The sequence below is a fragment of the Poromitra crassiceps genome, assembly GCF_964638095.1.
Source record: "Poromitra crassiceps genome assembly, chromosome: 9".
Lineage (NCBI taxonomy): Eukaryota > Metazoa > Chordata > Actinopteri > Beryciformes > Melamphaidae > Poromitra > Poromitra crassiceps.
The window spans coordinates 30,135,855-30,149,115 of record NC_139630.1 but is presented as its reverse complement, the minus strand read 5'-3'; the positions used below and the strand labels follow the sequence as shown (position 1 = coordinate 30,149,115).

Here is a 13,261-nt window from a genome sequence, read left to right as displayed (position 1 = left end):
CACTTAACCGTCTCTGTCATGGTTGAGACTTTTGCCATCATGTCTAGACTTAAAATTTCTTTGTGTTTGTGTCTTGTCTAGTTCATTTAGTTGTGTGCCATGTTCGATCTGTCTGCACCAACTGTGTCTACTTTGTAATCACCTCCTGGAGGCTTTATCAAGTCTTGTCAGTCTTGTCGGATCATTGTTGCTGTTATGTGTCTGATTGTTTTCTCTGAAGAGCTCTGTTAAATACACCCTGCTAATGCACAGTGTTGGGGGTAACTCATTACAAAAGTAATATATTACATGGAATATATTACTTTTAGCAGTAACTCAGTAATATAACTTATTACCAATAGGGTTTCAGTAATATACCAGTTACTTTGTCAAGTAACACAAGTTTTTTTTTTTTTTTTTTTTTTATCAAAGCACATATTTAAATAAAGATACAATCATTTCCTAGTCAAATTGTGTGTTTTTATGCAAATAACCGATGACAATAACAAAGGAAAAGAATAACATTTAGAATTTTGGACGGGTTACACTGACTTCAAGACGGTTTAAATTATTTTTCGGCATGGTTCCCACTGCTATTGCAGTTGTTTTGGTGAAAGTAATGCAAAAGTACTGTAATAAGTAACAAGTTACTCTACACACAGACAGTAATATTGTAAAGTAACATTACTTTCAAATGAAAGTAACTAGTAATATGTAGTATGTTACATTTTGAAAGAAGTAACTTGCCCAACACTGGTTATGCACTAGCTCCTGTCTCTGTGTCACTGTCCACATTTGGGTCCTCACCACACCTGCACCATGACAGTCTCAGCTAAAAGAACAAAGTGACACAGTGTTTTCCAAAGCTTTATTGTAGGAAAATACATCTCACTCCAGTAGAAATATAAGAATCTAACTCTCAGAAAACATATTGAAACAGCTGATTATGTGATTTTACAGATGACATTAAGGACAGGAGGATCCGATGTTCTTCCTTTGAATCAGTTTGAGGAAGTTAGGCGCTGGAAAAGAATGATGTCACAGAGGAAGTGAAGCTTCACATCACAAATACACATCAGATACATGTTATGCTACATACATGTGCTGCACTGTATGTCATACATCACATATATGTGCTGTACTGTATGTGCCATACATCACATATATGTGCTGCACTGTTTGTGCCATACATCACATATATGTGCTGTACTGTATGTGCCATACATCACATACTATATTATGTGCTATATCCATCGTGTATATCCAGTAGGTGATTTGTAGGGATGATGACGGGGATGTTTGCTGACCCCCTTGTCAGCAAAATAACCTGCACTGACTGTCCACACCACGCTCAGCTTCTACAGTTACATGAATTTATACTATCAAAACTAAACTTTTTGAAGAATAAGCATTATTAAATGCTTGGGACGCGTGTTTTTGAAGAGTAAGCATTATTATATGAATGGGACACTTCTGAAACGCGCTGTGCTGCATCTGATCCCAATCAGCCGCGTCAAGCTGCACAAAGCAGATTGAGCCAGGCAGGAAGTCACACAGGAACACCATACTTTGAGAGCATCCGGTCAATTTAAAAAAATAAAACCAACAATAAACACAATTAAAACAGACCAAAAAAAATTAACTTTTTTCATCTACATAGCCCCATGGTAGAAGCAAACAAATCAATCAAAATGAAAACAAATCACCATAATATCATGAATCTCACAGCACATGTGCAGCGTATTACAGAAGGCTTGAAACAGAAACAGCAGCTCCTCTTCTCCAGCAGGTGGCAGCACTGAAAACACAAGAAAGCAAGTTGAATTCCAGTTGACTTTTCCTTCCATGAGACAAACAGACAACAGGAACAAGGTTAGGATACCTACCTCAGTTAGTGGGAACAAGAACCCGTCCTGATTTAACACAAGAGAAGAAGAGAAGAGGCTGTTATTCAGTCATATAAACACAAAACAACCAACACTGATATGGCCTGGCGGGAGAAGAAGTTATGAGGTCACTTATGATTGGTTGTGTGTAGTCTTTCTAATTTATAACTTAGTGAATACCAGTGCAGTAAAGGAGGAGGTGGTAAAGCAGCAACTAAAGCAGGTGTAACCGATAACAGTAATGAGGGCCCTGGTACTGGAACACCTAAATTGAATGGAACCATCATTCATGGTATTGGTTAGACCTGCTTTAGTTCCCTCTTTTCCACCTCAAAACGGCTGCTGTGAAAAGGGTCTACTTTCACCATGGCAGACCCACGTTATTATAATTCCATGGCCTAGTGTCAGTGCAGTGGGATCCTCTTAGCACCGTGGTTATCTTTTCCTAAGTCGTTACTGTATGAATCCTTCACATGTTTCCTTGACCTCATGACCTTTTCCATCCAGGTCAAGGAAAAGTGGTTACGAACTAAGTTAGGGTGTTTTTGTTTCTCTTGAATGCAGTCATCATTCATCAATTTGAATGCAGCCATTCATTCTGTAAAGGAAGACAGACCGGGTTAGCCAAAACTGGTCTAAATTTCAGGTTAGACCTGGACCCTGGAAAAATAAATAAATTAATTAATTAATTAATATAAAAAAAAATGCAAATTTCCAAAATGCAGGATGCTAGGGGCAACTCACCCCACACTGCCTCTGCTACTCTGCATTTTGACCCCCCCCCCCCCCCTTCCCAGGCATGAACACAACACACACCTTCACACACTTGACATCCATGCCAAGTTTCAGCCCTCTGCCTCTGCCATCCTGTATTTAGAAATGTTCTCCCCTTATCGCCCCCCTTTGAGCCAATAGGTATGAACACAAACACACACCCCTCTCTCTCTCTCTCTCTCTCTCTCTCTCACACACACACACACACACACACACACACACACACACACACACACACACACACACACACACACACACACACACACACACACACACAAAGTGGCTGCACCTCTTAAAAAGCATGAATTGATGCAATATAATGATGTAATGTAATGAAGTGACCTTGGGCCTTCCTCTTGTAGTAAATGAATCCAGCCAGAGGTAAGATCAGACCCAGAGCCAGTCCCGAGGCTCCGATGGCCAGCTTGTTCCTCTCATTCTCAGGCATCGACGGATCTGTTGAGAGAGAGACAGAGAGAGAGAGACAGAGACAGAGACAGAGAGAGAGAGAGAGAGAGAGAGAGAGAGAGAGACAGGTCACCAGATAGACAGACAGACAGACAGACAGACAGACAGACAGACAGACAGACAGACAGACAGTCAGACAGGTAGAGAGAGAGAGACAGACAGGTAGAGAGACACAGGTAGACAGACAAACAGACAGACAGGCAGGCAGACAGACAGACAGACAGACAGACAGACAGACAGACAGACAGACAGACAGACAGACAGACAGGCAGGCAGGCAGACAGACAGACAGACAGACAGACAGACAGACAGACAGACAGACAGACTTCTGATGGGAAGTTTTGCTTACAGCAAGTGTCTATTACATAAAAACAAGAATACATATCAGTAGTAAATGCAAGGAAACACTTTCTAATTTTGGGAAGTGGGTGACTGTATTATTGTACTCAGGATGAAGGAGTTTTAAAGGAGGGGTATCTTTTGCTTTTTCTACAATTTCATATAATTTGGGCTTTCTTATACATTATACAAAATTCAATCTATGGTATTTATAAGACTCAACAAACTCAATGCACTGACTCTTAATAATGTCAGATAAAGTACAAAACCATCACTTCTCTTTGAGAAACATTCAGACACTGCGATTTTACCGCAGGTCATGTGTCAATTGAAACAATTTCCCAACCTCAGCAAGTTTAGTTACTTTAGCTCAGCAAGTTTAGAGTTTACGAGCAGCACCTGAAAGCAGCGTCTCTGGAAAGTCCCGGCTCTATACTTTCACTTCCATGTCCAGTCTAGTCAGCAGCCAATGAGAAACACAGCTGCTGCTTGTGTCATCTGTTGCTAGAGGCAACGTGTTGGATTAAACAGCAGCAGAGAGTGAGGACCTGAGACCCCCCGTGGTGCTACAGTATATTATGCTTTAGATTTGTTTATTTAAACCTATTATACTTACTACGATTTTACTGTGAGGTCGTGTGGCAATTGAAACAATTAAGCCAACAAGTCTTATCCTGCAGCAGCAGGTGATGATGGAAAGCTCAGTGGCTCCACACACTGCAGTCATTCTGCAGAAGTGGCTCCACACACTGCAGTCATTCTGCAGAAGTGGCTCCAGGCTATAGTGGACACACGCTATAGTGGACTGCAGAAGTGTGCACCAACACTTCCTCTTCCGTGCGCTGTGGTTAATTGACGTGAGAGTGGAGTTGGAGCTGCGTCTGCGAGGCCACGAAGCGGGCGAGAGACCTCGAGGACAAACCAACGAGGCACGGTAGAAATGAGCACTGCCAGTTCAGCGGGCGAGGCAGCGTATAGAATAATAGCTGAGGGAAATGTCCGGCCCCTGCATGGGAACTGATCGGTTTCTGACAATGTAATGTAGCCCCCTGAACAATGCACATTTCAATGCCTATCTTAGAACATTGCATTTTCCACTGAGAATAAAATGAATGTCTGTAATTATTTTGTATTGACATTTAAAAAAAACAGCCTGTAGCGCATAGGTCATGTGATCAGAGCCTCCCAGCTCACAATTATTGTAGGTTAATTATAGGGTTGAGGCCACGTCTCGTCATAGACGCTGGTTTAGCTGGCTCAGCCTGGCTGGGGGCGGGGTCAGGGTGGGGTAAAAACCCCCCGTTCTATCCATTCAGCAAAGTTAGAATTTAGCTGATAGCCCAGCCCAGGCAGACACGATTGGGGATTTAACCACCGCAGTAAACGCACATCTGAGCAGACGTCTTGTGTTCTGCTCTTGAACCCCCAAACATGTAGTTTAGAGCCGCAACACCATCTTTTGGTGAGTCAGCCCATGAGATATATGGGCGGTTTTACTCCACTCGCGCGCCAGCCGTTTAACATTTTGTGGGCGTTCCCAGACATGCGGACTGTCTCTATAGTGTATTACAGTGCATTCATATGGGTAGGTATGAGAAGGAACAGTGAATGAGAACAGACAGACAGACAGACAGACAAACAGACAGACAGACAGACAGACAGACAGACAGACAGACAGACAGACAGAAAGACACACAGACAGACAGACAGACAGACAGACAGACAGACAGACAAACAGACAGACAGACAGACAGACAGACAGAAAGACACACAGACAGACAGACAGACAGACAGACAGACAAACAGACAGACAGACAGACAGTCAGTCAGTTACCCCAGTCCAGGACAATAGGCTCCTGCAGGCCGGGGTGCTCCACGACGCAGGAGATCATCTCTCCGGACCTGCAACACACACAGGCGCAGACACACACACACACACACACACACACACACACACACACACACACACACACACACACACACACACACACACACACACACACGTTGGTTTATTGTCACATCTTAGGCCTGGACTGAACTAGGCAGATGTGTTATGAAAAGTGGACTATAATTAATTGAACCCATGTACTCGTGAGTAAGGACATGTGACCTACAGTATATATGTGCTGCAGCAGGGTTACAATGCTTTCAGATAGCAGTGTGTCCATAACAACCAGCATACAAATGATAGAAAGCCTGAATGATGAATACCAGGCCTATTCAACTGGCGGCCCGCAGGACAACTCTGGCCCACCAATCAAGTCTCACTGGCCCACCTTGCTGTCTTTCCCTCTCTGCCTGTCTCTGTCTCTGTGTTTGTGTCTCTGTCTCTTTCTGTCTCTGTCTCTCGCTCTCTCTCTCTTTCTGTCTCTGTCTCTCTCTCTGTCTCTCAGCTCTGTCACTGGTGTCACTCTGTCTCTCTATCTCTGCTTCTCTCTGTCTGTCTGTCTCTCGCTCTCTTTCTGTCTGTCTCTGTCTCTCTCTCTGTCTCTCAGCTCTGTCACTGGTGTCACTCTGTCTCTCTCTCTCTCTCTGTCTCTCTCTCTCTCTCTGTCTCTCAGCTCTGTCAGTGGTGCTGACAGCATGTCACAGCCTGAAAGTGAAACAGAGGGATGTATCCAAGCGAGATCTTTGTGCTCCACATGTAAGTTAAGTGACTACATATGGCACTTTTACTGCGATGGTAATCAATTACTGTATTTCAGATCATTACTAACAAACATGTGAAGTTATAAGTTTAGTTATAATTGTATTATCACAAATAATTAAGCTTATAAATCTATAATCTGAAGGGGATTCTCCAGATTGACGTCGTTTTAGTATAACAGATAGTATAGTTTCATACATTGAGCTAGGGACAAACATGTGAAGCTGTTGTCTTTGGTTGCTTAGCAACCCATGCGCACCTGTTTAGCGCAACCGTCCACGCACTTGATGTCTCTCTCTGACTCTGCCTCCCCCCATCTCTCTCTGTCTCTCCCTCCTTTCTCCCTCCCCCTCTCTCTGCTCTGATGCCAGAGGCTACAGTTCCCAACATTTTTGTTTTACTACTTCATTTTCTGTTTTACAAAATGATAAATGGAAAATCAAGTCCTTCTGACCAGCAAAACAGAATATGCCTTCTATTTCAGTTTTTCCATTTGTGTTTTTCTGAAGAGAAAATAGATGTACTAAAAACTCCATGGACCATGAAGGTATATGATTAAGACAATCTGGGCACCCAAAGTCTATCAGTCTGAACACTATGACTCGGACGGTATTTTGGGTTTTCCGCTGTATAGTAAATGTCCGCGCCAAGACTTCCTCTTCCGTATGCCGGGAACTTAGCTTTCTGACAATGTGGCCCCCTGAACAATTTGGGATTACTTGGACTTACTAAGCACTGTATTACAAAAAAGAAAAAAGTAGTTTTCTCACAAAATGATGTCCTTACTTAAATATATTAGTACAATGTTCACGTGAAAAAACCTCCAGCAGGCCTCGTCCTCTAAACCAGTGGTTCCAAACCTTTTTTTTCTCTTGTTCCCCTTGAGCTGTTTTGTCATGCCACCTTCCATGATTGGAATTTGGAAACCCTCATTAGTGTTTTGCTTGCACCTGTGTTTATTCTGCCTTTTCGACACAAAATGGCCCCCGTGAAAAGGGTCTATAGTACCCCCTCACTCATGTGTGTCAGTGATGCTCCTAAATGTGTTGTATTAACCTCATATTCAACTTTTAGTATAGGCATCTCTAACACATCTGATTATTGAGTGGAAATCATTTGAATGACCCCCCTTTAATACAATTCTTCCAATTTCAATTGGGGATCAGTTTTACCAAGATGGAGCTATGAAATTACTTGGAATATTGTTTTGATCATTTTGTAAATAAATTGTAATCCCCAATCTGTCCAAGTAACCCCTGCAAGCTGCTCAAGTACCCCTACGGGTACATGTACCCCTGGTTGGGAATCACTGCCTAAAAAATTCACCCATAGGCCTCAAGACGCGTGATTTCGAATCGCACATAGGTTACGCAAAAACCACGCCCTGTGCCCGCCTACGCAGCAGTCAAGCGCCGGGATTGGCCAGGCGCTCATGCTCATGTTGGGCTCTCTGTTACAGGGACACATTCCTCCTGTGAGAAGCAACAACACCAAGCGAGGCTGCAATGAGTATATTGAAAGACAAAATCCTACATCGCACCAAAGCATACAATGTATTTTAATGTTATTTGACTTTCTGACCACCCGCCTCAGTGCTTGTTATGAGGCCAGAATAACAGATGCTGCCCTTGGCCATTGGGAAGGCTAACCGTTTACTTTTGGTTTTATTTATTGTGTATGATTCAACTTTTTATCTATGATTTTATATTATTGCATGTTTTTGTAGATTGTTGGGACTTCACTGGCCTGGAACAAACGGCTGGCCTGGGGGGGGGGAGCTAGGCCTATGTGCTGTAGCCTATTTTATTTTTAATTTGATATTTTGTATAGTTTTCATTTGCAGGTTAAACTGTCAGCTGAGCTCTGTTATTGAAGCTTTGGCTAAAGGCCTGAATTTTACAATGATGTTTTGAAATAAATGTTTAAAAATCGATTGTGTGTTAAAAGCTTGTGTTACGTTTTAATTGACGTTAATACACTAATAATTAATTTCAATGTCCGCTATCAAGAGCAATTCAGTTGGTTCATGAAATCGCTGGGCTGCGTGCCCAGCGATTTGTGGTGTGGGAGATTCCAGCTGTCAAAAGAAGAAAAAAGACTTGCTGCTGGCCAATCCCGGCGCTTGACTGCTGCGTAGGCGGGCACAGGGCGTGGTTTTTGCTTAACCTATGTGCGATTCGAAATCACGCCCTAAAGACACATCTCCCCCACCCCTTGGGGCATCGTTTGTGATGGTCACCCTCTTGATTGTCTTCAGCTGATGCCGCCTCCTCTGAACTCTCAGCAGCATCCTCTACTGTAACCTGTCCCATTTCATCCTCATCATCTGAAATCAGATGACATCATCGTCCCTCAACAATATTGATCAGTTTCTCCTGTTTAGTCAATGAAGTGTGTCCTAAAAATCGGACAATCAGGCAAAATGTTTGTCCTGTTGTCCTCCTACAAGTAGCCTACTTCAGGTTTAGCAACTTCGTAGCTTGTTATTATTGCAAAGATTTATCAAATCTGCATTGACTGATCTCTCGAGACAGACTTTCTACTTGCATCGAAAATCTGTCTGCAAGCTCCGTGAAAAGCCAAATAACAGAGCTCATAGGGGGCAGGCTCACATGCTGCTTTACCCAATCAAAATGGAGCAGATGGTGTGTAGTTAAACTTGTCATTTTCAGCATGTAGCAACGAGCTAGCGTTGTTGTTTTACAGCGGCGGATGCATTATTTGAGATCGAGCGGAAAGGAAATCCATAAATGGTCAGAGGCGGTCGGTCAGAGCCAATGGCAGAGCTTGCAGGGAGCGGAGCCCCTTGAGTTCTGGTTATTCAGGCATTCAAACGAGCCTGCTCCCAGAGGTTAGAGGGAAAACAATTTTTTTTTTTTTTTTACCGTTGGGTTCCGAGATTGTGCATTTACAAACTACAAACGGTACCAAGCGTAAATCAACAAGTTTCAGCCATAAAATGTGATCAGGTTTAGTACCTTGTCCACCTTTGTGTTGGGAGTGGCTGTAGAAGGATTTGGTGGAGATTGCAGCCATCTTCTTTTAGTGTACTGTGCTTCTACTACCACAAAATTGCAAAAGAAGTGTCTACAAACGAGGACAACATGTCTAAGTTCAGCAGAATTAAGTATTATGGTGTAGAAACGCCAAAATGTCCTCGCGGAGACCCGAGGCACTCAGGAGGTTAAAACATCGCATTTTCCACTGAGAATAAAATGAATGTCTACAATTATTTTGTATTGACAGCAACAGCCTGTAGCGCATAGGTCACATGATCACAGCCTCCTGGCTCGGTGTCACTAGACTCACCTGAGGGTGTACTCCAGGTGGGAGTCGATCTGGACTCACCTGGGTTTGTACTCCAGGTACGAGTGGATCTGGACTCACCTGGGTTTGTACTCCAGGTACGAGTGGATCTGGACTCACCTGGGTTTGTACTCCAGGTACGAGTGGATCTGGACTCACCTGGGTGTGTACTCCAGGTACGAGTGGATCTGGACTCACCTGGTGGTGTACTCCAGGTACGAGTGGATCTGGACTCACCTGGGTTTGTACTCCAGGTACGAGTGGATCTGAACTCACCTGGGTTTGTACTCCAGGTACGAGTGGATCTGGACTCACCTGGGGGTGTACTCCAGGTGGGCATGGATCTGGTAGTACCAGTCTCCGTCCGCCATCTCGTCAGTGGAAGTGACATCAGAGGTGACGCCCTTTCCGTCTCTCAGCCAGCTCACATGGATCAGTTTGGGGTAGAAGTCGTAGGCGCTGCACACCAGCATGGCCGTGTGCCTCCCACCATCGGGCGTCATTGACCTCAGCCTGACAGAGGGTGTAACTGTAGGACACAATGTTATTATTATTAGTAGTAGTAGTAGTAATAGTAGTAGTAGTAGGAGTAAGGGCACCAGGGTTGCGAAGAGTGCCAACAGGATCTTTGAAGAGGCCCTGCCTCTGCCCTGGGGCATTGGGGAGATTATTCACCAGAGGGAAGAGCACCTCCTACTGGTTCCACCAACACCACTTCCAGCACCAGATGGTCTCCCATCCAAAAAGACGAAGCAGAGTCAACCCTGCCTCACTTCCCCAGCAAGCCAGTGATGTCATGCAGGAGCCGCAGTTCCGGTAGTAACTGCAGTACTTAGACTTAAGCCGACTTAATATAAGTCCAGGGTGCAATAATGATAATTGACACGGAATGTATACTTACTCTACGTATTTTGTATTTTGCTTACTTAGACATTCTACTTATTTTTGCTTCTATCGCATTTACTACTGTTATTCTATGCTATGTTGTGTTCTTCTGCTTATTTGCTTAATATTGCATTTACTACTGTTTATTTTATGCTATGTGTGTTCTGTGAGCGAGCTACTGTAACTTGTCCCAATTTCCCCCCGGGGATCATTCTTATGTAGGTCCCCCTCTAAAATGAGATGATTCATCTCAAGGGGTTTTCCTTCAATAAAGTTCAATATATATTAAAGTCTTTCTGATTCTGATTCTGATTCTGATAACTATTGTTTGTTGGTCCATATATTTTCCCAGAAATAATTGTGATCATGATATTATTGTCATTTTACATGTTTCCCCCCCCACTTCAATTGGAGCTGGGCCATTCAGCTGCCAGCCAAGAGCCTTGGCAAATTAAACAAAGATAAAACAGAAAGTTAACTTAATAGACTTAAAGCTAACATCATCATCATCATCATCATCATCATCATCATCATCATCATCATCAGTATATAAATGGGAGCTAGGGCTCTGTTTGTCTGTTTCTCTGTCTGTCCCATGTCCCACTGATGACATCATCAGTGATGTCATTGTAACATCACTGATGATGTCATCAATTATGTCATCAGTTATCTCATCAGTGATGATGTCATCAGTGATGTCCATTGTGACACCACTGATTATGTCGAAGGAGAGAGACTGAGGGAGAGGGAGAGAGACTGAGGGAGAGGCAGAGAGAGGCGAGGGAGAGAGAGGAGAGAGCGGGAGACTGAGGGAGAGAGAGAGAGGGGGCAGGCAAGGCCACGCAACAGCCGAGCTGCGTATGCGAGCTGCAGGGCAGGCAAGGCTGCGAGCCCGTGCAGCGGGCGTGCTTAGGAGTTGAGCGGGCGTAGCAGGCGAGATGCCTAGTAACTTAAACCAATTCAACCTTAATAAATAAACCTTAATAAACAGTATAGATATAATTACTTTCTCTAAATAGATGTCTCTTCTGTAACAAAGTTCACTTTTTTGGTAGCAGCTGGCTGGAAGCTGAAATGCTTTTGGCTGGGAGCACCAGAGAGATTGCTGCCACTGTATAGGAAACAGAGTCAGCCGGCTAGAGTCAGACACTCAAGCTCAGGCTCCATAGGGTCCCATTGTCGTTTCCACCCAGTGATGCAGTTTGTTTACCAAAATGCTGCTCGGCTGATGCCTCATATAACATGTTGCATAATAATGCAAGTAGGCCTACACCCTTTTAAATACCAATCAACTGTTAATTCTTAACCGTCTAGACCCCGGAAGAACTGTCTAATGTTTCTGAAGTTCACTGCATGGGAATTCTCACTCTCATTCCAAACAAACAGCTATATAAAAAAGTTACACATTATCTTCACCTGGTTCAGTGTGTGTGTGTGTGTGTGTGTGTGTGTGTGTGTGTGTGTGTGTGTGTGTGTGTGTGTGTGTGTGTGTGTGTTTGTAATTGGCCCATGGTGGGGACCGGCACCTGATAGCCCAACCACGGTGTGGGGACCAAAGTTTTTGTGGGGACCAAAATGCTGGACCCCATAAAAAAATGTTCAAATTCAGTTAAATTTAGTGAAAACAACATCAACACAGTACCCTAGCAAGTTTTCAAGTTTGGCCCCACAATGCCAATTTAACTGGTTTCGTGTGTATAAGTGTGTATGGACGTGAATTTTTTGGCGGCCACTAGTGGTGGGGACTTGACTTTTCAGGGACTGGTTTTACACACACACCATACACACTTTGGCCCCACAATGGGTTAAAGACTAGTCAAGCCAAATTATATGGAGGCTAACTCTTTGATAACAGAAAGCTAATTTAAGGTATAATTAAACATAAGTTTATTAATAAATGCAGTATAACAGTATCCATAATATCCATACACAAAACAAATTATTTAAAGACCCTCAACCTTATAGTAGTTGATCAAAAGCATAATTTAACCTGCTTTTTCTGTCTGTCAGAGATGTAAACAGTAAGCTCAACCTTTAGCCATGCTTATATAACTTAACTCATTAGCTGCTAACCGAGTTCCTAAGCAGGTCTTCTGGAAAAGTATTCAAAATAAATTGGATGCATTTCCCCAGGTCTTGAAGTTTCTGTAAAATGTTCGATACACACATAATTCTAGCTTTTATATGCAAGGTTGTATGTGTGATCTGACCCAAATGCAGAGATGACACAGGCCGGAGTGCATTGAAGTCTTTTTACTGGACTTACAGCAAAAATCCAAAAACAATAAAGACTACTGCCAAACAGGGAATGACTATGCATACATTGCCAGCACACAACACGACAGGAAATAAACAAACTAAAGTCTGCTAAACATGAGTCTGATATATAGGCACAGGTGGTGTCAGAATATACACACTGTCCGTCCGGTATCGGGGTCATCAGAACTGATGACCCTGATCATGAGACCGTAGTAGACGACTTCACTGAGTGGTGCAAATCGGCCTTCTTAGACATCAATGTGTCCAAAACTAAAGAGATGGTCATCAACTTCAGGAAGTCCCCCCTCAATCATCTCCCCTGTGGAGCTCAATGATTGGGCTGTAGAGGTCGTGCAGCAATATAAGTATCTTGGCACTTTAATCAATGACAAACTGACCTTCGAGTCTCATGTGGATGCTATGTGTAAGAAAGCCCATCAATGGATGTTTTTTTTAATCGTAAGCTCAGAATTTTTAATGTAGATAGCACTTTTATGAAAATGTCTAATTCTTGTTTTGTTGAATCAGTTCTCACTTTTGCTTTCGTAAGCTGAGACAGGTCACTTGGTCACAGGCCAGTTGCATCCATGCGATGTTTTCTCTTAATAAGTTAGCCTGGCTTAGCCAGTGACTCATAGGAATAGACTATGTGACAACCAGGAATAGACTAGTGACCACTGGAGAGACAGTTGACAGCCGGAACAGGGACGGCACCCGG

At 43.3% G+C, this 13,261-nt stretch overlaps 1 protein-coding gene across 1 annotated transcript in view; it reads right to left on the bottom strand.

Annotated features, from left to right (window-relative positions):
* Nucleotides 1–842: 842 nt before the first annotated feature.
* The window catches only part of LOC310781986 (H-2 class II histocompatibility antigen, E-S beta chain-like), a 61,654-nt gene continuing 49,235 nt past the window's right edge, over nucleotides 843–13,261 (bottom strand). Inside the window, exons 3-7 of the mRNA XM_083642637.1 lie at nucleotides 9,715–9,928; nucleotides 5,281–5,348; nucleotides 2,982–3,095; nucleotides 1,866–1,892; nucleotides 843–1,777 (exon numbers count right to left, since the gene is read on the bottom strand). Of these exons, the coding sequence (XP_083498763.1) occupies nucleotides 1,867–1,892; nucleotides 2,982–3,095; nucleotides 5,281–5,348; nucleotides 9,715–9,928 (422 nt within the window). The 3' untranslated portion in view covers nucleotides 843–1,777; nucleotide 1,866. The remainder of the gene's footprint in view (nucleotides 1,778–1,865; nucleotides 1,893–2,981; nucleotides 3,096–5,280; nucleotides 5,349–9,714; nucleotides 9,929–13,261) is intronic.